Below are 27878 nucleotides of genomic sequence, written 5' to 3' on the forward strand. Positions count from 1 at the left end.
TGGATATATGTTTACTTCTGCAGTTTCCATTTAAGTAGATAAATAAGGGATAATAGGTTTTGTGAGCATTCTCAGTGGAGGTACCATATAGCAGAACTAAATAAATCAGAATGGATTGATTTTATGTTGTTTACTCTTTTGGATTTCATTTCCTCAGTCTCTTTGTTTATTATTTTTACAGATTTATTGATGAGGTTTGGCTTTCACTTCTGGTGGTTATATGCTGCTAAAACTTGGCATTATCATCCAAAGGCAATTCAAAACAAGTATTTATTTAAGAAAAAAAACATAAAGGAAAATTGCATATATATATTTGCTCCGGTTGCAATGAACATTCTCAGTATGAGCCATGCGTTCCACCTCATCATCATACTTCATGTTAGCATTTCCCACCACTTGTCTAAAATTGGACACCCTGGTGAGTGTGAGCCAGCCTACAACCGGCCCTCCCCTCCTCCCTCAGCCAAGTAACCCACTGGACAAATATAAACCTTTGTGTGAGTCTACAATCAAAAGACAGTGATTATTCTCATTTTAAAGGTGAAGGGGAAGTACGGCTCTCTCTAGATGGTGGTTGCCATGGATTTCTCTCAAAAGGTTTTGGTATAATGGCACATCCCACTTCTGATGTCAGCGCTCGAGGAAGGGGAGGAAGAAGGATCCGAGAGAGAAAGCGAGAGTCGAGGGAAAAGGAAAGGGAAGGAGGGAACGAGGGAGGGAGGGCGAGGGGAGGGGAGGCAGCCTGTTGCTCATGATTATCAAATAGCGTTCTCGTACTCCACAAGCCCAGTGCCTTTGCATAGATGGACCAGAGTTGAAGGAGGTAGCAGCAGTGCCTGAAAATACACTTCACATTTTCCCTCATGTACATTCTTCTCATCGCCTTCAGGCTTCTTCAGCAAACTAACAGCTGCAGAGGAACTGATTTGAGAGCGCAGTGAGTATGAATTTTTTTGTTTACATGTTTTTAAACTTAATGCTTGTTGTATAGAAAAAAACAAACAATACTTCTTAGTTGTAAGTGACACTTTGGGAGTTTTTCTCACTCGTGCATTTGGTGTTTAAATTCCAAATCATGTATGTAAATAGCTGCTTCCTCAGGCTTGATATTATAACTGTGTGCGCCATGTGTCTACCTGTTAGTGTTTTCGTAGGTCACACTGATGTGCTGTCAGTATTTCTTTTAAAGTAACTTGAAGGGTGCATCAGCAGTGTCAGTTCTAATCAGACTGAGCTAATTAATGGTTTCCTGTGAAGTCCACTTTTCATTAAACGAGGAATTATCTGTCTCGAACAGATGACCGAGACTTGCATGCCCGATGCGCTGCATGTACGCCATGGTAACAAGGGTGCAGCAGCATGACACTGTATGATGTGTAAACATTTACTGAGACAGGGTTCGATGCAGAGACAGATTTTGTCTGGCATGCTCTCTGAGGAGGGACATATATTTGATATATATATATACATTATCTTTGCAGTGTCCTTTGAAATGAAAAACACTTTTCAAAATCTAATTTTAAACTGAAAATTGATGCAAGGGAAACTTTTGAACGTGGGAACAACTTCAAGTCCTCAAACAGCGTATCACAGCTTATGTTTCTGTCAGTGAACCCATATGAGATCAGTTCAAACACAGCACATGGTTTCATTCTGAAGATGATTTTAGATAATGGCCCATAATGTGATTAGAGTACGCAATGCAAATCCCTCTTTGGAGACCTTGGAGCAGTGATATATGATATGTAATCCATCATCCTCTCTCCCTCCACCAGGTAATTGTGACTCTAATGAGATGAACTAATGACTTTTCCTATTCTAATAACTAATAGTGGCTTTCTGATTCTACTCCACAAAAAAGATCCATAAAGTAATTATAGCATGCTTCTCAGGTGCTTTTATGTTTAAGGTGCTTGAGAGACATCTCCTGATCTGCTGTTTCCCTGAGCACCAGTGGGTACCCAAAGAGATCTGCAGCCAGGGCTCGGACTCAATACATATCGGGCGATGGATGTGCTTTGAAAGTGTAAGTAAGAAAAAGTCCTCGTCTTTCCTTCTGAAGTCTTCTATCTGCACAGACTTGGATGTGAATTTAGTCCATCTTCTAAAACGATGGAAACCCTTGGCTCTTTCATGTTCTGATTTGACCGTTTAGGTTTTTAACCAGTTCAAGCTGTGGTAAAATGTAAAAATACAACTAACTTAACCAACACACAGATGTGGTGTCCTTTGACAAGAAAGCTTTTATTTTGTCACTTAAAGGACAACTGTTAGTTTACAGTCCATTTATACCATCTCATCAGCTCATCTTAAGTTGAGTTGAGTTCTTCTTTTTTCCTTGCTGATCTTTTAAGCGACTAGTGCGAGCACCTTCTGTCACTTCAGCCTGCAGGGACTTGCGCTGCGCCCTAGTGCAGAGGTCTTTTGAAACACTCTGTCCAAAGTGACAGACAGTCGGGTCTTCTCTGCAGTGAGGTTGTGATGCCTGCACACATGCTCGCTGTCTTTTATCTGCTGCTTGTGAAAAACTAATTATTTACACAGCCCCGAAAGATTAGGTGGTCGGATGATTGCAGCTCGACAGGAAAAGGGCAGCAAGAGATGAAAAGTGAGTATCGGTTAATGCACCCAAACGATGCAGAGAACTTAATGTTATGCAATCTTTATATAATCAAGTTAGATGAGCACTCGCAAATGGTGAGAGTGTGCAATCATCCACTCAGGAAAATTCCTGAGATGAAAAAGAAAAACACATGCTGTCGTTATACGTCGGATGTGAGTGATGGGTGTAATGTTGAGGTGTTTTGTGTGCTGACTAAATATTGTGTGTCACAGTTTGTCAGGGATCAGAGGACGGGAAGTGCTGAGGCATAATATGGAGCAGTGAGGTAGAAGCCTAGAGAGTCGGCGGGCCGGCTCAGATCGTATCTGGGGAATAGAGCCCTTTAAAAAGGAAGGACGGGCAGAGGACAGATTGGAAAATAAACTGTGGACAGAAAATGACAGAGGCGTGATGCTTCTCATTTGCTCTTTGTTACACGACATTTTATTCCAAGCGAGACATGAAGAAGTACTTGAATTGCATTTCAATAATTGACTTTTAAGCTTTTAAAACGACATTTTTATAAAATGAAAGGTGGTTTATTTTACAGATACATTTCATTCTGTTGCTGCTTTTCACTCCAGTTGAATTGAACAGTGAACAGGATGAAAAAGAGTGGCCATTAGTGCTGAGATAGCTCATTACTGAAACATATTATCTGCACAGAATACTTCTGTACCTCAGAAGTAGAGAGCAGCGCACTGTGGTGGACCACAGACAGAGTTGGGGAGACATTTATTGCCCTGGAGCTATACTGTAGCTTCTTCCAGGGTTCTCAGCATGCATTAATACCACCCACATCCAACAAAAAAGAAACACTTTTGTTTACAACTATTCCTGCTTGAATTACTGTAAGGAAAGGTCTTCGGGGTAGGATTGCTTCTGGCATGCCTGACTGTTTCAGTGTTTAACCAGATTTCAGAGAGAGAGAGAGAGAGAGACAGTTGGGTCTTGGCAGCTCTTGCGGTCCATTTCTGGAAACACCATCCTCTTATAGTCCATTAGAGAACAGTGAGCTGTTAAGGGAATAGAAGCAGAAGTGGTTGTTGGGGAGAACAAAAGGAACATTGTGTGGTTTAAATGGTCATTAAGCCTGAGAGGACATGACTGACATAACTTCATTGTCAGGTGACATGCATTTTTCTGGAACATCTTTATAGAGAGCATTTATTTTACAGCACGTTATTGCTTTAAATATGGTTGAGGGGCTACATGCAAGAAAATAAGACCGAACTCTACACTTTGAACAGCTGCCACTGGAAAGCTTAGAGGTTTAGATTTTCATCAGAAACACTGACAAAAATTCGATACTCATCAAATTACCATGTGTCTGTATTTCACAGAATGAGTCAAGCTGAATTGCAAATCTTTGATTCAGAGACAGATTGGTAAAATCTGTCTTACACAGCACTTCCAGCAATATGGAGATATGCAGCAATAAATAGTCATCGCTAAGTAAACTATTTGTATCTTTTTGCAGGGACAAACACATAGACACTCAGATGTTCATTTTTACTATTAAATTTGAATATGAACCACCCATATTTGAACAAAATTCTTTAACACATGCCTCTGCAGGCAGGTAAAGAGAAAATAACAGACAGATCTCAACAGTTACAACACATTTCCTTATTTTTAAAAGGCTTACGATTTTTTTTTAATTGCTCTTTGATCTTGTGGTCATGATCACTACTGGGCTCTTTAAAATGATCTCAGTCAATATTGGTGGTATTAAAAGTCTCCAAAGACTCTTGAGGAGGGAACCATGGGAAATGCATGCACAATACTGTCAGGCAACTGAGACTCACAACCCAGTGACTCACCAGGCAATCTGGAGAACATGCCCTGTGGCTTAGCTGTGATAACGCTGGCACAGAAAGAGGCCAGACCTCAGCCGATCTGGTGGGGAGAACAGCCTTCGCTGTCTTTGCAGCGTTTCATCTCTCCTTCTCCTTCTAGACTTTGTCCCCCAGAGGAAACATCAGAGGTGCAACATTGCACGGAAAGGAAAACAAAACAAAACAAGAGTTTAAAAAAATGCTCCTGTGACTGCGGAGATGGAAAAGCACAATCGGTTTAAAGGCAAAGTGAGAAATCAAACAGCCTCAAGGGGTTAAGTGTGATTTAATCTAGTAGGAGAGTGGCGTAGGCTTGTGCACATCCACACCGGCGATGCATTGTAGGCGTATTGATAACCTCCACCGCATAGAGGGAGAGTGTGAGAAGAATCAAAAAGGAGGGATTTTGCCTCTTTTGAAAATTTATTTTCATTCTTGTGTTTGGCTTTTGTTTAATGGTACTACTGTTTATTTTGCAGGCAGCGTTTATATTAAAAAAAAAGTGGGAAGCGATTGAATCTGAATCTGCTGATGGCCTGCATGACTTCCCTGACTGCACTGGGGTTTTATTATGATCTGACCTCAAGGGTATTCCTCATGTGACCAGTCCAATAAAAGCCAAAAATCTATATTATCAGGAAGTTAATGCAACAAGGCAGAGCACTGGAGGGAAAAGCTTCGGGCGGGTTTGCTCTGATTTCAGGGTTGAAAGATGGTGCTGGCTGTAATCAGTGGCTCACACAGGCTGACAATGCAGGTGCCTAATAACCATTCAGTTGACACATTCACATCCCCATTTTAGAATCCTTACTCAGAATTTGGCCAAGCAGCAATCCAGGCACTGACATTTTAATTTCTAACTGGCTAACCTGCCTCCCCCTAAATCACTGTAATTGATTAAATTAGTTTGGACAGAGGCCACAAGGCCGTCACTGCACTGGTGATAAAGTGGTGAAAAAGTGGTAAACATTTTCCAGTTCCTTCTCTTTCTTATTGTAAGATAGTGCTGCTCCTCTTCTCGTGCTCGTCTCTTGTTCTGCCGAAGAGTCTTTGGTAAATGTGCATAAGCTGGCACTCGGAACAGCCTGCATAACTGTGTGATTGCACGTTAGTACACACACACCTCAACCGACACCTAACTGCGTTTTAAAGCCTCCCGCTCTAAATGTGAGAGGGCCAGAAATAGCACAGACGGATTATTAAGTGTGTTTGAAAACAGCCTCTTCAGTATCTGTAGGATAACAGTTACATCAGTGATTTACTGAGTCAGTACAGCATCACTGGGTGACAAATCTTTATACAAAAATGTGAGGAGTTAAATAGTTGCCCACATAAATGTATACTGTTAAGAGTTTAACATTTAATCATGATCTGTTACCTCAGTCAAAAGAAACTAATCCCTCATTGTTATTTGCCCTCCTTTTAAAATTAAAGTAACAGTACGACTTTGGGGTAAATACATGGAATCAAGTCTTGAAATGGGGACACAGTTAGTCAGGCTCATTCCAAAGTTACATAAATCCACATATTGTCCCCCAAAGCTTAGTTTATTCCACTCAAAACATATGACAAGTTAAACTGTTGTCGCCAAAGCATTGTTTCCCCTTCTATGTCTCCTCATATTAAGTAAAGTTGAACAGTGCCTCTCTGTCACTCCATAATTAACACAGAAACCTCAGAGTGGTATCAGTTTTGGCATTAAACTGAGGACAAATTCTATTTTAAAACGTAGAATACAGTAAATATAATCTCATGTAGCAAAGCAGGGTTGAATTTCTGTTTATGTCCACCAGATATCTTTGCCCCCTAGTGGCCATTCATTGGCTAATACAGCTCTCCAGCGTTGGGATTTGCATCTTGCGGCTTTATAGCAGGGTGGATTCACCGAGACCAGTGTGTGTGATCGAGCCAGACACCGGAAGGAGATATCTGCAAACATCGTTCAACGACCAGAATACTATTGTTATGTTTGAATGAGTGGAAATAAACAGTATGCAAATTAACCTACAGCAATATGTAAATGTCACCTCAGTTCATTCTCTCGTAAACTTATGCAATTCACTATACTAAACATTTACCTCAAGGCAGAGCAACAGCAATAAATATGATCATTGTCATCATCATCATACTTTCTTTACTTATTGTTGTTGTAACAATATTCCTCGAGGTTCATGTTTAGTAAATTAGATAAGGAAGCAAACAGAAGCAATAATATCAAGTTAAAATAGGTAAAATAGTAAAAAAAGAAAGAAAAGAAAAATATTTGCTGTAACATTAAAGTAGTAATAAGGAAAGTAGGAAAACGCTAATAAAATATAAACGTTTTCCAATGGCGCTGTTCTAAAAGGGACTAGATACTAAACTAGAGTGCACTATGACAAAATAAATGTTGAAAGACATTTTTAAATTAAGGCCTTATAAAACCAAGAAAGACTTTATTTACAAATGCCTACAGCTGCAGATTCCTGTAAACCCTGAGGCACAGAGCTCTGCGGCGCATAGTTAATAAAAGCTACCGCTTCATGACTTCAGTGCGGCTCAAACTTCAGCCCGAGGCTCGAACAAGCAGGAAACACCATCCAAGTGGGGAAACGCGCATATTTTAATCTATTTAATCATCACACTTTTAAAAGAAGAATATTAAGGTTTTATTACAAGTCAGTGTGACATATTTAATGGAAGTAATGTTAATGAAAACAGTCTTCTAGGATTTCACTAATATGTTTACACATATTAATATTATGCTCGCTGGAGTTTCCCCGCTGTAGCTTTACAATATCTGAAAAGTGTGTTGGTGGTAGAATGTTTCACGCAGCTTTCTTGCTTTCATTTCTACAGTGAGTGGGCTGTTCTGCAGGCAGAGATTGTTTACATATTGCTCTGCTTTTCTTATAATTTCACGTATCCATTTGAATCATAATGCAAACAGTCCGAGTGCCTCCTGCTGCAGTAAAGTGCATTGTGATGGTATTCATTTAGTAAGAGTGTACTGCTCAGCATGTTGGCAGGTGAACTTCTCACAGTGATATGATGATTTTAACTGACCTGGACACCATGACTTTTTTTGTCTCAAGCTTCCTTATAATTGAACCTCATAACTTTGTCTGTTGTTTGCATTTTACTCTTTATCAAATAATAATGGACTTTTCTTTCTCTGCGTGTATTACTAGTCTGTGTAATACTGCTGACTGTACCTTGGTCAGGACTCTGTTGCTAAAGAGATTTTTAAACTTTGCTTTTTAATTAGTTTGGCCGATTGTGTCAAACCTGCACTGGTGCACTAACTTCAGACTCTCTATTGTTTCTGTGAAGGTGACAGTGTGTTGATGGGAGGTTGAGCACAGGGATGTGAGCGGACCGGTAAAGATGACCCTGCTGGCGGGTGATGGCTCTGACTATGACTACAGTGCCCTGAGCTGTGCCTCTGATAACTCCCTCAACCCTCCCCTCCCACAAGAGAAGGAGGCTCACAAGGGAGCCTTCTATAAAAGGGCGCAGCCTGCCCCTGAGCTCAGCACCATCCACGATAACACACTCCTGTCCAGTGCCCGTAAACTCCATGCCATTATCAACGTGGGTGGCCTGCGTTACCAGCTGCCTTGGACCACCTTAGAGGACTTCCCCTTGTCACGTCTGGGCCAGCTGCACCTCTGCAGCAGCTTCGATGAGATTATGCGCATCTGTGATGACTATGATGTCACACACAACGAGTTCTTCTTTGACCGCAGCCCCTGTGCCTTCCGTAACATCCTGACCTTTCTGCGGGCGGGCAAACTGCGGTCCCTCAGGGAGATGTGCGCCCTCTCCTTCAGAGAGGAGCTGCTGTACTGGGGGGTTCCAGAGGAGAGCCTGGAGTGGTGCTGTCGCAGGCGTCTGCTGCAGCGCATGGAGGAGTTTGAAGCCATGGAGAGAGCAGAGGAGGAGGAAGAACTCCTGGAGGATCTGCTGGATTCAGACAGTGGCCACAGGGGACGCGCGGCTGACTCTAGACTCAGTCGGTGCATGGCTAAGCTGAGGGACATGGTGGAGAGGCCTCACTCTGGCCTCCCAGGGAAGATCTTTGCTTGTTTGTCCGTGCTGTTTGTCACCATCACTGCCATCAACTTATCCATCAGCACCATGCCGGCCATGAGGGCGGAGGAGGAGTTGGTAAGTAGAAACGTGGTGTTTGACACAGCACATGAAGATTAAAAATGATATAAAAAAAGAAGAGGTTGTAAGGCTACAAAAGCAAAACAAAACTTATGGTTTCTGTGAGGTACAGTTGGGACAACAACAGGTTTTGTCCCAAAGCTTCTGAGGCTCTTACAGCTGATAAATGTGGTTAATATTGTTATGATATCCAATTTTTTCAAAATAGCTGCCCAGAGACTCAATTTCCAGTGTCTAAAATTAAAGAACTGCTTAGCTGTGGTTAAATTAATGATTAACCAATTATCTAAATGGAGACAGAAGAAGCAGAAAAGTAACTTGTGCCTAAATATAGCTCATTTTTGAAGTATTTGTATTAATAAGGAAAAAATGAGAATATCACAAACTTTGCAAATTGAGTCATTTCATTCTAAATTTGACAAACATTTCAAATATAAGAATTCATTTTGAAGCCAATATAGTTAAAACAGTTCACCAAAACTTGTACTCTGTTTTAATTTCATTTCTATTTATATATTTTTAATTCATTTTAATGTATTCGTCATTAAAAGTGCTTTGCACAGCCACAATACATAAAGAGATGCCACCATACTGACAATGAATATGTGAACCCAGCAGGTTTATGTCGTTTTTTCTATCCATCCTTTTTAAACTGATGTACCCAAAGGGAAAAAAAGAGGTTATGCGCTTTAAAAAAAAAACCCTCAGCCATTAAAGAAAATGCTAATAATGTCACGTCATTTTAAAACCTCATCCCAGTAAGAGAAGGAAGGCTGCTGAGAGAGCCACAATTTCCCCCCAGATTAGAATAAATGTTTGAAGACGTCTCAGGCTGCTTTCATGAAATGCTTCCATTATTATGTCTGACTTCAATCACAAACATAATTAGCACCCCAGCCTTTTTTAGTCAAATCAAAGGAAAATTGAATATCTGAGCCACACACGTAATCTTCTCGCAGAGTAAAGTGCAAACAGGTTTTGAATTAATTAATTGATTTGTCGTGGAAGCTTTTGTGAAAATTAAAAAAAAAGCAGGCTTTTGATAGAAGTGCAGATTGACTGCAAACACTTTGATTTCCACTGTGGGGGAAAAAGTTTGTGTTGTTTTTTTCTTTCTTTCTGTTTTAAGTTGTTCAGATAATCAAGTACAGATACAGTAAGTGTGGGAAATGGGTTGAGGGCAAAACATTCACTCCTGTACAGTGAGACATTAGCTCAGCAGTGAGGGAACTCCAGGCCTCGAGGGCCGGTGTCCTGCAGGTTTTAGATGTGTCCTTGATCCAGCACAGCTGATTCAAATGGCTAAATTTCCTCCTCAACATGTCCTGAAGTTCTCCAGAGGCCTGGTAATGAACTAATCAAGTGATTCAGGTGTGTTGAGCCAGGGTAATATCTAAAACCTGCAGGACACCGGCCCTCGAGGCCTGGAATTGGACACCCCTGCATTAGCTGCAGATGAGTTAAACATCACCTCTGTCACACTGTTAAACCAATAACTGCCTAAGAAAACAGGGGAGGGGAAAAAAAGAAAAACAAAATTGAAAAAGGAAATGAAAAGCTGCTCGTTGTCTGATTTAGTCACTGATATATTCATCTGACACCCTTGCATTGTATTCTCACTTGAGAGTCTGAATTCATTTGTTTTTAAAATAAAGTGCCAATGATCTCATTCTAACAGCTCCTCAACAAGACGACAAAGCCTTGCATTAAAAGTACACAAGTGTTTCAGGTTATCTGGAGTTTTCAGGTGGTCAGGCCACTTCCTCCTCTGTGGGAGTATGTTTCATAATAATGATATTATTCCCTGATATGGACTGCATTCAGCGGCTATCGCAGTATGTGCTTTGAAATGCTTTGAACCATATTTCAACCACACACTGAATCATGAAGAAAAATACACTGCTTATGGAAGTGTGGCGGTATCATTTTAGACGCTTTGACCTAAGATTTAGTGCCTAATGACATTACTTTTTCCCCCATAACCAAAACTGGTGGTTTGATCTGTAATGAGCAATTATTTTTATTTTTTCATTGTCTTGGCTGCAGTGCTGAGGGCTGCAGAGTCCTACCACTGTTTAGCGTTTGAATTTCACACTGAGGTGGCTCCCTCTAGTGATTCGACCTCATCTACATGCTGGTGACCACATTTTGTTTCTTTCCTAAACAGGGGACCTGTTCCCAGATGTGCTATAATATCTTCATTGTGGAGACTGTGTGTGTAGCCTGGTTCTCCCTGGAGTTCACCCTGCGCTTCATCCAAGATCGCAGCAAGCTGACTTTCCTCAGACAGCCCCTGAACCTGATTGATGTGGTAGCAATCCTGCCGTACTACATTACACTAGTGGTGGACAGCACTTCCAAAGGAGAGAAGAGGCTGGGCTCAGGCAACACATACTTGGACAAAGTGGGCTTGGTGCTGCGTGTGCTGAGGGCCCTGCGTATCCTCTACGTGATGCGGTTAGCTCGCCATTCCCTGGGCCTGCAAACTCTAGGCCTGACAGCACGCCGCTGCACACGGGAGTTTGGACTGCTACTCCTTTTCCTGTGTGTGGCGATCGCACTATACTCCCCCCTGCTGTACTTGATTGAGAATGAAATGGCCACCACACAGGAATTCACAAGCATCCCTGCTACCTACTGGTGGGCTGTCATCACCATGACAACAGTGGGCTATGGGGATATGGTGCCAAGGAGCATCCCGGGTCAGGTGGTGGCTCTGAGCAGCATCCTAAGTGGCATCCTCCTCATGGCCTTTCCCGTCACCTCCATCTTCCACACATTCTCACGCTCCTACGTGGAGCTGAAGCAGGAGCAGCAGAGGCTCCTGCAGAGGAGGACACACTTTCTACTGCGGAGCCGCATGGCCGGGCTAGGCAGCAACCTGTCCTTAGAGAGCGACATGCTCTTTCCTATTGGGTCGTCTGACACGAGAGAAATGGATGACTGAGACTGCAGGACAACTGAGGACATGAGAGAGTGGGTCTAGAATAGAAACCAAGGATGAAGGAGGTAACGCATGGGATTGAATGTGTAACTAAGACAAGAAGAGAGGCTGACATTTGATGGATTGACTGGTTGAAAGGGGCGTCAAAAAGTGAGACACAGAAGAGACAGAGATTATTTTTTCTTCCCAAAAATGCAGCTTGATTTGTAGCAGTGTACACTTAAAGAAAATGATGAAGAGATGAGAGAGAAAATAAGAACAGCAAAAAAGGATCTCTTTATTAAACGCATATAAGAGCAAACATAAGTCCAGCTGACAAAAAAGATAAAATACGCATAAACCTCGAGCTTACCAGTGACCTGTAGTGTTAAAACAGTCATATTCTAAAATATGTGTTTATGAACAGAAGACATGCCTGAAGAGCACAGTCACAGCTTCACATCATTCAACAACATTGTGATGTTTTTTTTAATCTCTGGTTTCAGTGGATTTGGTGATGTTGTGTGCTCTCGGGACAGTGCCAGTTAACTGAAGATGCTGCTTGCTTTTGTTAAGTCCCAAAGATATAAATTCCTTCCCAACTAAAATGTGACCCTTGATAAACTCATTATTTTCTAACTGCTTTGAAAACATTGAAACTTATGTTGGGGTTCCTTAATAATACTGTGGCACAGCCAGCATCTACACATTACTTATGATGTCCTAACTGTCCTTCTTCTACACTTTGGGGTTCATATGCAATTTTTGAACACGTTCTGGAAACAGCATTATTGTGCTTGTAATTACTGCATTTGCTGTGCATAGCTGTTTATAAATCTCACTTTAAATTGGATTTGAGTGGAATCTCTCCTTTTTTCTGTTGATGATTCATTGATGCCTCTTGTTTTAACTTCAACTTTTCACTTTAGAAACAGGGAAAGGAAACTGTTTTACTAAACTGATGCCTAAAGACATCAACCATGGGAACCAGACTCTCTTGGTGAGCTTCTCTTTCCAGACTGTATCAGTTATATTGTTATAAATTGATATTTCAGTCTCATCTATTCGGTTACTGATGGTTTACACCAGTGGTTTTCAAACTGTGGGCCATAGGCAGTTTCACTGCAGGTGGCATGTGGACGATTAGGGTAAATATATGCAGTGAAACAGCAGTGAAAATGTTGTGATGCTAAATTTATTATTTATTTAGTATTGACTCTCCAATAATACATACAGAAAAAAACCCAACAATCAAATGACCCCCTCTGAGCAAGGACTTTGGCGACAGTGGGAAGGAAAAATTCCCTTTTAACAGGAAGAAACCTCCGGCAGAACCAGGCTCAGGGAGGGGCGGGGCCATCTGCTGCGATCGGTTGGGGTGAGAGAAGGAAGACAGGATAAAAGACATGCTGTTGAAGAGAAACATAGATTAATGACAAGTATAATTCAATGCAGAGAGGTCTATTGACTCATAGTGTGTGAGAAAGGTGACTGAAGAAGAAATACTCAGTGCATCATGGGAATCCCCCAGCTGTATTGCAGAATAACTAAGGGAGGATTCAGGGTCACCTGATCCAGCCCTAACTATATGCTTTAGCAAAAAGAAACGTTTTAAGCCTAATGTTAAAAGTAGAGATAGTGCCTGTCTCCTGAAACCAAACTGGAAGCTGGTTCCACAGAAGAGGGGCCTGAAAACTGAAGGCTCTGCCTCCCATTCTACTTTTAAATACTCTTGGAACAAGTAAGTCTGCCATGTCAGAGCGAAATGCTCTAATGGGGTTACATGGTACTGACATAAATGCAGTGATGAAACAGAAAGAGGTACAAGGCAGTGATGGACTGTCTGAAGTATTCTTATGAAGTATTTGTCTGTTATATTCTGTTTATGCGCTTCCTTTTCACCTACTTAATACAGTAATACCTTTCTCTGCAAATTATACTTCTTGCTACATTATAGCCGTCTTACAGCTAGATACATTCTTTATTAATATTTTTCATACAAAATCTACAGATTACAAAATAGAAGAGAAAAAAGGCAGGGCAGTAGCTGCACACTAACCAAGGGCTGTATTTGGAACACCTATACATCTGGTGCAGTTCGACAACAGTTTGGTTGGTTGCATTCAATGCACTCGATCGCTAAAGTGGTTCTAATAAGGTGTTTAGTACGTGCATAACATAGGTTTAAGTAAATTTACCTCGACATCACTCATCTAAAATGCTGGCAAAAAGCCATACATGTCATGCGTGCAAGTTTTTAAATTGCCAACTCGCTACATGTGCAGGACAAGGAGGAAAATCATAAACGGTTCCCTTCCCTCTCCGTAAGAAGAAAGATTACAGGATACTTCTGGGACAAGCCAGTATGTTTGCTTGTATGCGTTTTATTTTTTTAATCATAGGGGCATTGTTAGTACTTGTAGGTAAACCGAAGTACTTCTTTCCTCAGAGTTTAATGTGTAAAGTTGACAGAAGCCTCCAATTCTGCAGCAGCTGCTTCGATTTAGAAATGCTGCTTCATGGCCAGCAGGTGGCAGCATCGTGTCATCAAATAGAAAGATCACAAGCAAGCCTGATCTTTGATTTTCACGCTAACAAATAGAATAATCAAAATCGAAAATCAGACTACCTCGCATTCTATTTCAGTGATATTAGGGATTATTTCATGATGTCAGATTAAAAAAAAATTCAAACAATTTTTAAGGATCTAAATTTATATTATAGTTAAAATATCTCCATGTTTTTAGGTCAGCCTTTGAAACTTTACGTGAAAAATTCAGCAGTATTTGTGTCCAGGTTATGATTTAATGGTGTGAAGTTGGCTCACATCACAAAACGTAACACGCTTCATGTGTCATAGGCTAAACAGTCTCAACCGCCAAGAGCAGGATGAGTAATTGTACAACGAACCGCGTTTGAACCTGCACTACTCAGGTGAGGTGGGGCTTCTATGACATGCCATTCACGCAAATCGGGCAAATCCACAGTGCAAAAACCCTCCCACCAATCAGAGCTTTCACGATGCGGTGAAGTCTCCTCCCTTTCTTGCCTCAAGCACATCCCAGTGTTTTGGTCATGATTTGGTGTTTTTGCTCAGCCTTGTCGCAAACCGGGGGTTTCTGTTACGCGCAAAGCTCGGAGTTTTTAATCAGGGACGTTCCGGTGCTTTTCTTCATTTAGACCGTGTCAGTGAAAAATGTTTCCACAGCTTCAGAGGCTTTCCCCGTCATGACTTCACCGGGCGCTCCCTCCAGTTGAATGGGATCCCTCCTCATCGCCTCTGTGTCGCTCGCTTTGGCACCGACTCTCTCTTCAGCTGCCCGTCTTCTCCAAAGCCCCAGTTTTAGGAATCAGTGAAGCTTTTTAGTGTATATGATCAGTTCATTAATGCTTTGATGCCAAATCCTCCGGTTTGATCGACAGAAGAGCGACGCCGTTAAATCTCCGGTAGCCTGCGCTTCACGGTGAGTAAAGCCAACTTGTTGTTTTAGTCGCTTGACAGGCGGACAGACAGGGATTAATAAAAAATGAATGAGCCGTTGGAGCTCAGCCGTGCATCAAACAAGTACAGACAAAGCCTCACTCTTTGGGGCATTAAAACAAACAAACATCTCTAATCTAAATTTACACTCAGCATCTTATTCAGTGTATATTTTTGTAAACAAGTGCTCCTGTTAATGGTGACCAGCAGCTGGTAGTTTTCGCACCTTGTAATAAATTAAACCACGTTGCACCCACACTAGTCTCAAAGTTTATCATCACAGTTTTTCTTGAATAACTAAACTACACGGGGTGTGAGGAGTCTCTCCTCTGCTGTATGTGGCTTCAGGAAATAATCACACCACACCTTTTAGTTGCACATCCTTGATTTTAGGGCCATGGCTACCTGAGAGGGAGTTTACACAAGTGAAACTTTCTGTCTTTTGCTCCAGTTGATTTATTTATATGAAAACTGAAATGATTTTAGATTCATTACATATATGTGTGTACGTATGTATAGTAGGATTTTGCTTGTTCACTCGTCATGACACAGATTTTCCTTCTCAAATTCCCCCACACAGTTTAAAGACATGACTGTCATATGCTTAGGATTAGTCTCTCCCACTCAACATGACTCAAAAGGTCTAAATATTGACTCTGTTGTGGTGTAGTAGCTAATAACTGAAAAACTAGGTGTGCATATTTCAAAGTTATTGTACAATCTGTAACATAACGTAGAAAGCCATGCCCCTGAGGAGTTGTAGTTTCAGTCCATAATGTTTAACATTGTGATTAGTCATTGGCTTGTATTTAGTGTACATATCAGTCCCGACTCTCGGCCAATGCGCTGATCTAGGATCATCGCACAGATCTGCTAACCTAGCCTTTGTGTCAAAAATTAAAACCGATTTAGTGTCTAGACGAGATTTTCTCGCAGACACTTAAATATTGGTCTCTCAGTTCCTGCAAGACGTCACCGTGCGGCATATTTGTTATCATGGCTGTTGAGATATGACAGCTGTCACAGCCCTTGTGCTCTCCACACACACACACAGACACACAGTTAAACCTGCTGTACCACTATTGCAGTGTGTTGTCGCAGCTTTTTGGTCTGCCTAAGATCGCAATATTGTATATAAACATTCAGCTTATTTTCTTTCTCTCACTCTAATCCTTTCTGAAACCTCAAACATTTCTCGGGAGACATATTTCAGTGACATGCGTGGAGGTTTAATGATAATAAAATTGCTGTTACATTTGATTATCAGTAGTGCATTAGACTAATCCTCTACAGATTTTCTAGTGTTTTTTTTCCTCCCATGTCTGTGTGTGTGTGTGTGTCTATGTGCGTGAATGTTTAGTCTTTTCCTGAAAGCATTAAAATGCTTGGCAGCAGGCAGAAAGAACATATTATTTCCCATGTGTTCAATATAAGTTGATCCAGCAACACGCAAGCTGATGCTCGAGATGAAGCAGGGCATGCTTGATCATTTCTGTTAACCACTATCTTCTCTCCTCATAAGTGTTTTCAGCTAATGTAAATATGGGTCAGATGTTGCCATTTTCACTATTATTAGCATGCTTCCTGCAACCAGTGAGTGAGAAGTGTTTCTCAAAGTGGTACGAGATGGTCCATTGTGATTTCTAACTGCCAGATTTCAGGCTCCGCAGAGGGGACCTAATGCTCCTTGGAATCCCATGAATGTCTTCAGTGAAAGCCATAGATGTTTATGTCAACTCCAATGAGACTAGTGGAAACTGGCTCTTGAGGCTGAAATTCCTGCTAATTGGCAACGTGGATGTGGACTGGCCGCTTTGTTCCCTCTTATACTGGAGTGGTTTGTCTGTCAGGGTGATGCACTGCGCCTGGCATCAATGAACTGCTTGTTTCCGCAGCTATCCAGACTGGGAGAATCAGCGTCTTTAAGACAAGTTGCTTCCACTTTCAAAAATGCCTTTGTGCACCTATTCATAGAGAAGGAAGGAAAGCGATTTGGGGTGGTCTGCAGAGAGAAACTGTTTCTCAGGAGTTTCAGCTAAGCGTTTTGTTAGTGATGTGTGTATTTGTCTCTGCCTTTAACTGCACTGAAGCAAAGTGAGCAGTGGCATTAAACAGCTTTCACTCTAGCTGGCAGTTTGCTGTGTTCATCATTTGATCTAGCTCATGTCCCACTTTCCTTTAGGTCAGATGAGGATTAATTGGCAGTGAGCTCTGAGGACATATTGTAATTAGATTTTTTAAAGGATTTGCCTTTTGTGTATATTTATTGGTGTAGCTACATTAAAGCCATATAATTTTAATGTTAAATATCAAAACATAATTACACACACAGAGCTTAAGCACAAAGTTGTTATATATTATAAATAAAGGCCAACTGATGTCAGTATTGGCATTTATATCAGTTCTTCCCACACATCGGCTTATTCATTAGGCGGGTCGCCAGAGAATATTTTAGTGCTGATTTTTAAATTTTTGTTTACTGTTTTTATCTATCTAACAGAATTGGACCAACCAAACTCATTTTACCAGTGGACAATCTTGATTTTTATTTCTAAAGCTCAGTCATCGCAAACCAATCAAGAGTTATTAGCAGTAATAATAATAATAATAATAATAATATGAATTGTGTAAATCTTTATGTTGTGCAATTTTTGAAGCCTTAAAAACATTTTATAAAACATATTGCAGAAAAAGATACTCAGGATAATTTAGCAACACTGTCAATACTGTTCTTGTCTGTAGCACATGTGGCCAAGCAGGGACCACAGAGCATAATTATTAAATATGTCTGTGTAAGTTCTCAGTCATCCAGGTCACGATAGGAACTTGGAAAGAAAGCGAATTATCAAGAAACATAATAAATAATTAATAAATGAATAATTTACCCTTTCCAATAAGACTATAACTTACATACAGTGCTTAATAAATTTATTAGTCCAAGGGAAAGCGTTTTAATCTAAATGATATTTTGTAATACTAAAATATAATACAGTTAGTGTTGTATGAAATAAATTTTCAATTTTAAGGTTTTACCAAAAAACAAACAAACCCAAACAAACAGTAAAGCACCTCTTTTATATTAAGATACCAAACTGTATTTTAATTTTCTTTGTTACTATATATTTTTTCTTCTTTCTTTCCATTTACAAGTTTCAAAATGTGAAAGCAAAAGTACCGTAGAAAGCCATATTACTGTTATGTTCAACTGCTTTCTCAATTAAAGAAAAAAAATACCATATTGCAATTGTTTACTTGCATTCCTGAACAGGAAAATGTGTTATAGTGGTTGAGCGATTGATTAATTTCAGCCGGCTCAAAATGGTTGGTGACTTGCCTAATAAGTAACTAATTTTTAGCTTTAAACAAGTTTTTGATAGTTTGCTTGTTTTTAAGGAAAAGTGGTTTCATAAATTCATTGTAGTTTAACTGAAGAATGCAGGAATCTCTTGAAATCCAGATTTTTTACCCTCTAAACATTTTTGTGGGCATAGGCCTAAAAAGTGCATAATCAGTGAGGCACTAATTAAAAAGAAGAAGTATAACTGTCCAGAGAACCAGAGATGAAAAAAGAATCTAAATGATCTGGGGCTTCAGTAGTAGTAGGAGTAGTAGTGTGGCTGCGCTTTGCTAAAACAACATACTATTCCCCTTTGGCTTTTGAGTACTTAACAAACAAAACACTTGTCTGATGCCAGCGTCAACCCCTCTTCGGTTTGCCAACGAGATACGCGAAGCACTCCAAAAAGAGAGAAAGCGGGAAAGACTGTATCTGTGAAAAGGGGGCATGAAATTTGTGATGGCTTCCTGCTGACAAAAGCCTTTGAATTTTTCATGTTGCAGATACTAAACTTCTGTTGCTCTGGCCCAGATTTGTTGCTAATTAGTGCCCAGCCACATTCAAGGGCATACGGTTGAGCATGGGAATGCCAGTGCCACCTGTTCTCTCGTTCTCCCTGTCTTACATCACTCCCACCCTGTCGCATGCTGTCTGTCTCTCTCTGTTTGGGCTTTGTGTACCATTGGCATAGTTTTGAATCCTTTACTGTAAGTCTACTATTTATCTACTCCATACGGTGTCACTGCTTGAATTAGTGTCTGCAGAGGAAATGCGGGTCACTGTGTATACACCAATAAAACATGAAGTTACAAAGCTGTCCAGTTCACCCAGTAAAAGCACTTGAATAATAAAGATGAAGAACTGAAGTGCTCTGACATATCCCTTCAAGGCTTCACTCAGAGGGGTCTGTGCTTGCTGGCCGTCTGAATGAAGTATCTGATAGTGGTTTGATACAGACAAACAGAGGAGGGTTTGTATCCTCCCAGGATCGTTGGCCACTTCCTGCCCCTGTGCTCTGGGAATTAGCCAGGGTGACACAGGCCACGCATCTTCTCTCAATCCACCCACTGTTGCCTCTGTGGAAAAGCGATCACTCTCACACCCTCATTCCCATCGCTCCGTTCGCATTTCTTGTGACAGGAAAAGCGTCTTTGGCATTTAAAAAGATGCCTCTCTGTGTAGCTTTGTGTAGGCGCAGCTGTGCGAGCCCGGTCAGGCTGATGAGATGCTGGGAAGAGCGCACGCTGCTCTCCCCTCCCTCAAAACGTGAGGCTGTCCATCCTCTGAGAATCACCGCCACATATGTCGACATGGGAGTTTTTACACAGATCGTGTTCCGGCAGGGAGCACAGACCATGTCAGAATCAACCTCTGGACCAGGCAAATCTTATAATCTCACCAAAACCAGATAACAGGAGCATGCGTGGAATTTGTGGAGCAAAGCTGCACTAAGGGATGAGGGTACTCAATATGATTTGTGATCCTTTCAGTGAGTCGTGTCAGGCAATGAAAAGCAAAATCCGGATGAAGAGAAATTTGCTTGAATGAAGTGTTACTGTGCTCACGACAGCTGTGTCACTACTCAAATGACTCAGTTGCGACAGAAACGACCGGGCCATGTCGGGTCATATCCTGGGGTCTTGGTTTGACTAAATCTGTTTTTTTATATTTTACAGAACCAGCTGATATAATTGGTAAATCATTTCACGATGAAAATAATTACTGGTTGCAGTTTAGATGTTGTTTCTTTGTTGCAAGTAAAAACAGGTAACGAAACTGAAATATATCAGTGTGTGGTTGCTAAACAATACTGATGACTCAGGGATTATTTTCCCAAATGATGTGATTTCTCAGTTTTAAATTTGGCTTTTTGGCTCATCACCTGCTTTGGACTAAAATCTCTGCATCCACTGACATTTCAGAATATGTTCACAATCCACTGTGTTTATGGCAGTTTTGGATCATGAAACATGACTTCATCATCATTTTTTTTCTTTTTACTCATCTCTAATGTAAAATATGACTCCAGTCATAGTCAGAGAGATAGTAGGAATTGCTGCACCTCGTCTTTCCTGCCTCTTTCCTCTGGTTTCACTCCTGTCTGTTGTTAGGTGAGTCAGACATCTTCCTCTTCCTCAGCAGAGGCAGCTTAGTGGCCCAACCCATCTGTAGCTTATGAAACCTCCAACTGCACCATCAACTCAGTGCTCTTTACTGATTGCCTCGCAAACTGTGTCTCAGTCTCTGCTTCACCACCCCACAGAGTAACATTTGAATATTGAAATCAGGGCCTACTGAACAAAGGCTGGTTTAAAAGAGTTGGAGGAAATCACTTCAGTGTTGGGGGCCTCGTCCTCCAATCTGTTATGGAAATGTCATGGCAGGGAGCAGTTATGTTTTGATGATGAAGTGTGACATGGGTACATTTTAATATTTTAATGCTTCTGCATCTCTGATACTTTTATTTGTCTATCTCCAAGGAAGCAGTGCTCAACACTGGGCTCTTTGTGTCTTGGTTTCAGTTTGAATTCAAAGCCAAAGCAGCTATAGAAATGTAGACTGAGCATGCTTTAGTTATGCTGGGTGTGCACAGAAGTGCATAACTTTAGCTATAGCCCTATCTATTTGAAATATTCAGCTTTATCACTGAAGACAACCTAATAATGGAGGCGTATCAGCTGATTATCAGCTGCAGCGTGGCATTCTTAGCATACATTTATTTCTGTTGACACAATAAGAAGTCTGGGGGTGTTTTTCCTGTGTGTGTTGCGACCTTGAATTGCATTCCTGTTCTTTAATTGTGTGAAAAATTCCTGCGTGATGCTGCCGTTTCTTACCCTGAGAGGCAGTGGAGGGAAACTTTTGGAGTGGGTGTTATGTGTGGCTGAGGGAACATCTAGGAAGAGACAGTGTCTCTACCTGCTCCCCATACATTCCTGATTTGGGTTGTGTGAGCAGGAGAGCAGTTGAAACTCGTCTTGTCCTCCTCTCTGCATTCCTTAGCCATGACTGAACTCAGTCACTCTGCTGCAACAAACCTCGGATGGTAAAATGCACATCTAGCGCACTTCTTCCTGCATTAAACAGTGTAAAACAGTACAGTATATACGATGCATGTTCCCTCCTGGTGACTCAGGAGCTGCAGGGATTTCTCAGTGCCTGGCTGTGCAGATGAGAAGTTAAACGGTAGAAGCCCTCGAAAAGCCTGAGCTTACTGAAGCGTGAGGCACATGGGAGTTTCTGTGGAAACTGAGAAGATCAAATACCTCCTCTTTGAAATGTGATGAGATGAGGTGAATTTAAGGTTTGCTATCACAGCAGTGGAGTCAACTGTAGGCGACATATTCTGAAGCAGTAAAACACATCCTATGTGATACTGCAGAAGACTGAAGCGCTTTCTGATCCTGCATCTGTAGTGTCTTTGTTGTCTTTGGACCCCTCCGTTTTCTCATGTCAAATATGTTCCTCAACCGCTTTGAGCTCACTACCAGTTCAGCAGTATTTTAGAAAAACATTGTTTTTTCCACCTCACGTGACATGTGCCTGACACATCAGTGGAAATGAAATCCTTTATTTCCACCATTTCTTGAGGGATTGGAGAAAGAATAGAGGATAGAGTGGGAGAAGGGAGATAGACCAAGTGTAAGGAAGTAAGATGGGGATGGGAAGTGGGGGTGGGGGGTTCAATGCCCTTGAGGATTATCTTTCTCTTCTCCTCCCTTCCTCTTTCTCCTCCATTTCTTGTTTGAACACATGACCGCAGCTCATCAATCTCAGTTCGCATAATGACCATATTTAGATGAGAGCTGCACGATATGAAGCTGATGTTGGAGTAAGTCCCAGAAGCCACGCAACCTGGACGTTTGTCAGCGGAGGTACCTCATATTGCAACAATACAGTAGTAAACCAGTCTATTCTTGGCATTTAATATGCCACAGTGGAACAGCGCTGTGCCTCTCACACCGTCAACACAAGTGAACACCCTCAGGGGTCTTAAATGCAGTCGCAGTACTGTGCATGCCACAAATGCCTCAGATCTCATAGTTGTTCAGGAGCCGCCGCTGTTTCGTTTTGATCCTCGTCTGTATTCATCACCGGTGACACAGAACGGCCAAAAACAGACTTTGAGGTTCAGCTGCTTGCGATGTTCCACTTAAAATCTCCTCCTCATAAACATAAACCTGCAAATGTTGAAACTGTGAAATGCTAACTATGGGTTAATGTGCTGGAATATATTTGCTGTTTTGCAACAAACATGATGAGCTAAGCAGAGGGAATTGCAGTAATGTCATCGCTCTGTCTCGATTCAGCTGGGCCCCCAGACTGGGGAGGTTAGTCACAGGTCTCAGGCAAATCAGGTGCAAGAAAGGTGATACTTCTTTTTACTAGTTCTGCACTAGGAAGGCTACATTCAAGTTACTCTGTTGAGAGAGATATTTAAGAAACTTGGAGTAGAAAGAGGGCATGATTTACTGAATAATTATTGAAATACATAGACTTCCACAGATTTGGTACAGGTAAGCTCTTACCTGATGGAGTTATACTGTAAGTAAGAACACAAATGTCAGATACAGCTCGATTTGACTTCTACATACTACATGTAGGTCTCTAACTGTGTGGTGCGCTAGTGAGAAGATGCACTGATAATTTATAGCTAGTCATGTGTTTTCATGTCTCTTCCTGCGCGCTCTGCCTGAGCCTAAACCAGTAGTTAGAACATATCTAAAGCAGACCAAATCCTGCAGGGTAGGAAATTACTCTGGGTTTATGTGCTAAAATGGTTATAATGTGAACACATAATGGTTTGAAGTTTAGCCCAGCTCTTTGCGTCGATATGAAATATGTCCAAGAGCGACTTGGCTATGTCTCTGATTTTAATGACAGTGCTAGCTGTGGAAGTAGGAAGTGTTGGGCTCAAGACATAATGTAGGGGATGAATGGTGGAGCTGGTTTTTCATGAGTGAACAGAAGGATGGAAAGAAGGAACTGGAAACAAGTGAAAAAAGTCTCCTTAGAGTTTACTTATCTTACTGGTTCTATTGGAGGAATAGTTCAGTATAATTGAAGAGACTTACCTTCTTCACTGGGTCGATCCTACTGCCCTATTTACTCCTGCCAGGTCCTCTACAGTAACATCTTCTAAATAGTTTTTCAAGAAAAGTACTTTACAACATGAATTTGTCAAAGTCACAGTTAAGCCATGAAGTACTGCTGCATGTAATCTACCTAGAAAACAGGTTGTTGCTTTTACATTTAAGTTTATATGCATATGAAACATTTAAGCATATTTCTACATCCTTAGTAAGTAGCTCTCCCTCTTTGTTACTTTGCAACCTTTGCAAAAGGCAACAGATTGCTCATCTAAAATGGCCCAGATATTTTCTTTTTGAGTTTCAATCCCAAAATAATTTGATATATGTCATACTCAGATTAGGAGCAGGGGATAAACAAAAATCCTTGAACCTGCAGTTGCTGCCAGCAGTGTTTGTTGTTTGGAAGTGGACAAAAATTCCTCTGTAAGCACGGGGTTTAAGACAGAGTGGCCAGCTGCTCGACTCCATGAGCCCAGAGATGTCAAGGCCAGGTTGGCTGTGGTGTTTGGCAGCAAAAGGTGATCTGCAGGTTGCTTTGATAGCAAAGAAAAAAGCAACAACAACAAATAAAAACCCACTGCAGAGAAATACACACACATACATTTTCACACAGTGAAAGGGATAAGAGCTCACAGCCTCTGATCCTATTATAGAAGCCAGAGCACTGCATGCTCCTAAGAGGCAGGGAATATGGGTAAACAGGGTGTTTTTCTGTTTTTTTCTTGTGGGAATCGCCCTGTGCTATAACTGAAAACACGACAATGGGAATAATTTCTCCAGGTGATCTCACCATCTTTCTCTGCGCCACTTTTTCTTTCACACTCATCCCTCTCTTTCTCCTTTTATAATGCTTTCAGGAAGTGACACATCCCACGTAATTTGGCGAGATGGAGCCTCTGCTAATCTTACCTTTCTCTCTGTCAGCTAGGCACGCTGCGCTCTCTGAGTGTTTTGGCCTAGAAAGTGCCTGCGCGTAGCTATCCTACATCTGTGCAGTTTGTTGGTTTGAGGAATGCTTGGAATTGCCTCCATGGCAACGTTTGTGTGTGTATGTGGAGCAGTAAATATTGACTTCATCACCTCCCCATCCCTGTGTCTGTTCGTGGCAGGAGCACAGCGTGGGCGGGTGGGGGGGATTTGGTACACACTTTATCCAGGACTCAGCAAAGTCCTGATATGGGGAGGGGGGTGTTTACCTTCAGATATCCAAACATGGTGAAGCTTTCTGGCTTTGAGTGGTTCACAGTTTGATAAAGGATGGATGTACTTTACAAAAGAGGTGAAATGCCAGGGGCTTCGTGACGTATTCTTTGCTATGTCACTCCATTTTAGCTCAGTAATGATCAGCCTAATGAATAACGAAATGTGAAGCCTGGGCAAACGCAGATACAAACCTGTGCAGGGGTAGTACTGCTGTGCAAACATGTCCAATATGCCATTTCCTCTATTCGTGTTTGTTTAAAGAGAGGGGAAACAAGGTGACATGAAGCTACACCCAGTGTTTGTTCAGCACCAGGAAGCAGCTCACCTGTATATGATGAGTGTAAACTGTTCTCTCTGCTCTGAGTTCAGGTTTTTACTATTTTTCCCACAGCAGATGGATTTGTTGGGACAGGATACGAGAGCTTGGAGGAATAGCGGCAGCCGCAGCCGAAGTAGTGGTTTGACTGGTTTATCCTGTCTTGTCATTGCAGCACTCGTGCTGTTTGTAGGCCCCAGATGGAATGTCCTCACTGCATTTGATGAATACGATTAGGGAATAGATGTTGATAATCTGGAGAGAACAAGCAGGCTTGGATTATGCTAGAGTTGGCGACTGGTGACGCAGAAGCCAAAGCCTCCCTACTTTTCCCTCCATAGTAATTACATAGAGAGCATTAAGATGAAGGAATACAACAGGCAGGCTGACATTAGGATCACATGCTTTTGCTCACACAGGCATATTCTCTTTGCGTGCACACGTTTCCTAACCCCTGTACTTCTGTTTACTCTCCATTCAAATGAGCCATATTCTTTAAAAGCAAGAAACCTTGACTTTATCAGCAGCCTCTTCAGCGTGCAGGGATGTTTTTCCACTGTAGCGCGATCAAATAGAAAACCCCTTTGGAACGATGTTGCAGCTGGTCAAGTGTGAGCTTGTTAGCACAGTTCTGATTTTAACTGAGTACAGCCTGGTCACACATCCACTTCAATTCATGTGATCAGACCACTCACGCACAAAATCCCACTTTAACGGGTGGTGTCTGTTTATGCAAATGCAATAACAACATGATGTTATCTTCCTGCCTGCAGTCTGGCAGCTGTTGTTCACTCAGTGGACTTTTATTGGAGGCCTACAGATAATAAATGTCACTATGCCTCTCTTATATCATATGTCACATTTTCCAGCATTGTGCCTGCATTCAGGATTGTAACAGCTCAGCATAAATCTTGTTTTTTGATCTGTAGTTTAAATATACATTTTAACTGATAAAGGTCTCAGGGTGTAAATACAGAGGGAACTCACTATCGCCACTTTTTATCAGCATCACTACAATGTTAACAAACATCAACCTGGGGGGGGGCCATCTTGCTATTTGGAGCCAACGGGGTGATAATGAAACTTTCACTCGATGGTGTGACACAAACTGCAAAAGGACACAGTAAAGGTTCTTCTTGAAATGTGATGGTTGGTGTGATAGGACACAACTTTTACTTTTTTTTTTTTTTTGCCTGTCCCATTTGGTTCTTTAGCCGTCAGAATTGTTGTCTGAAGGCCAACAAGGATACCCAATGGATTTACTTTGCCAAATGGATCATCACGGCCTTGCCTATACTATACTTGCCTATACACATGGCCTATACTAAACACAACACCATCACGTTAATCTAGCTAAGTGTACACAGCAGTAAATACTAAATATTGAATGTTGTTGTGTAGCAAGCAGGACCGACAGTGCACAATGTGCTTGGAAATAGCAGCCAATAAAGGTGTAGTTTATGTCTATGAACAGTGAACACCCGTGTGCACACCTGTGTGGATCAGCGCGCTTGTATTCAAAAGGTTTCCCCATGTAATGGTCTGCTAGAGGATGTAGAGAGCCATAGCCCCGTCCCCCAGGGCATGAAGCAGGCATGGAGGAGATCCAGGCTCCAGACATCCAGAGGCCCCCGAGTGCGAGAGCCCAAGGAGGACCACCGGAGGGGCATCCGTGCCACCCTCCTGGGAAGTGCTGAGGAGAGTCCCAGACGAGGGGTCACCCAGTAGCCACGGAGCAGAAGCCAGAGGGGGCTGCAGTGGTGTGCCCGCCGGCTCTGCCGGCAGCCAGCTGTGCCAGAGTGAACCGAGCCGCAGGCCCAGAGGCCCGAGGGCCCCCTTTGCCCCGGAAGAGGCCTGACCGAGCAACAGGCACCAGGCCCCGCCAAGTAGTCACCGGGAGTGAGCTGGTACATACCTGAGCGCCCAGCCCCGGACACCAAGAACCACCAACGCACCGACCCCTGAGGGCATCAACTTTTACTTTGAAGGTGAACCTTTTCACCTCTACCAGTTTCACCTAATACCAAGAAGCAACTTTCCGCAGCTACTGTATTTTTCTGACCATAAGGCGCACCTGATTATAAGGCGCATTAAGCGAAACAAGCATTAGCATTCATCCTCCAGCTTCACTGTTTATGTTATGCTAACATAGCTGTGTCGCTAGCGATCATGTAGCACATCATTATATACCAGCTAGCCCAATTACAGTAACCCTACAAACGTCACTGCTGTTTAGTTTTCTGTCTTTGTTTATGTTGGAAGTGACAACAGACCTGTACGTTTTAATTTATTCAGAAATCCCTCTTTCAGAACATGCTATATCATTTTTAGGTGGAAACTAGCAAGCTAAACTCCTGCTAAGTTCTAACTCTGTTAAATTTAATAAATTCTGTTTTCATGTCATTATTCCTGGATGTTAAACTTAATTGTTACACCTGGAAAAGCAGCAACACTGATCATTTTATTACAGATGAAAGAATTTAGATAGTTTTTCAACTCGGAGGGACGGAGTTTTGGACCCAGAATACTCTGCGAGGCTCCTGACGACAGTAGCCGTAATGCTCCGGCAATCAATCAAGTCGTGTGGCTTCGTAGCTTAGCAAAGTCGTACTAAAACATTTTTTGACAGATTTTTGAGCACTGTTTTACGGAGCCCCGGAGGGGACATGGGAGAAAAAAAAATTAAGACGGACTTTTGCGAGATCTCGCAAAACAAACTCGGGATCTCGCAAAACTTTTGCGAGCTCTCGCAAAACAAACTCGGGATCTCGCAAAACTTTTGCGAGCTCTCGCAAAAGTTTTTAGCCAGGAGCTAACGGGAGGTCGAGACCTACTACAGCCGGGAGGAACACCGCTTTCCCGGCACATCGTGCCTCGACCTCCCGGTCGGCTTCGAGCCGGCGTCCGAAGAATGCGGCTAAAACTTTTGCGAG

The 27878-nt window shown here is 41.9% G+C and overlaps 2 protein-coding genes across 6 annotated transcripts in view; both read left to right on the plus strand.

Annotated features, from left to right (window-relative positions):
- Positions 1–715: 715 nt before the first annotated feature.
- Positions 716–12368, plus strand: kcng1 (potassium voltage-gated channel, subfamily G, member 1). 2 transcript variants are annotated; one of them, XM_084917671.1, is made up of 4 exons: positions 716–937; positions 1893–2026; positions 7753–8589; positions 10760–12368. In XM_084917671.1, the coding sequence occupies exons 3-4, from the start codon at positions 7807–7809 to the stop codon at positions 11537–11539; spliced, it is 1563 nt and encodes a 520-aa protein (XP_084773797.1). In that variant the 5' UTR covers positions 716–937; positions 1893–2026; positions 7753–7806; the 3' UTR covers positions 11540–12368. The 2 variants fall into 2 exon arrangements, with proteins under 2 accessions (XP_084773797.1, XP_084773798.1); XM_084917672.1 differs by having other exon boundaries at positions 1910–2026.
- Positions 12369–14552: 2184 nt separating this feature from the next.
- Positions 14553–27878, plus strand: part of src (SRC proto-oncogene, non-receptor tyrosine kinase) — a 31661-nt gene continuing 18335 nt past the window's right edge. For all 4 annotated transcript variants that reach the window (XM_084916893.1, XM_084916895.1, XM_084916894.1 and 1 more), the window contains exon 1: positions 14553–14979. The gene's annotated coding sequence lies outside the window, so the exon portion shown is untranslated. The remainder of the gene's footprint in view (positions 14980–27878) is intronic.

The sequence above is a fragment of the Perissodus microlepis genome, chromosome 20, assembly GCF_051167445.1.
Source record: "Perissodus microlepis isolate ML-2025 ecotype Zambia chromosome 20, ASM5116744v1, whole genome shotgun sequence".
Taxonomy (NCBI): domain Eukaryota; kingdom Metazoa; phylum Chordata; class Actinopteri; order Cichliformes; family Cichlidae; genus Perissodus; species Perissodus microlepis.

Bases quoted from the DNA above. Each gene is read 5' to 3' on its own strand.
- kcng1 (XM_084917671.1), top strand. From the start codon at position 7,807: ATGACCCTGCTGGCGGGTGATGGCTCTGACTATGACTACAGTGCCCTG. The intron at 8,590-10,759 runs GTAAGTAGAAAC...TTTCCTAAACAG, and splicing joins TGAGGGCGGAGGAGGAGTTG to GGGACCTGTTCCCAGATGTG.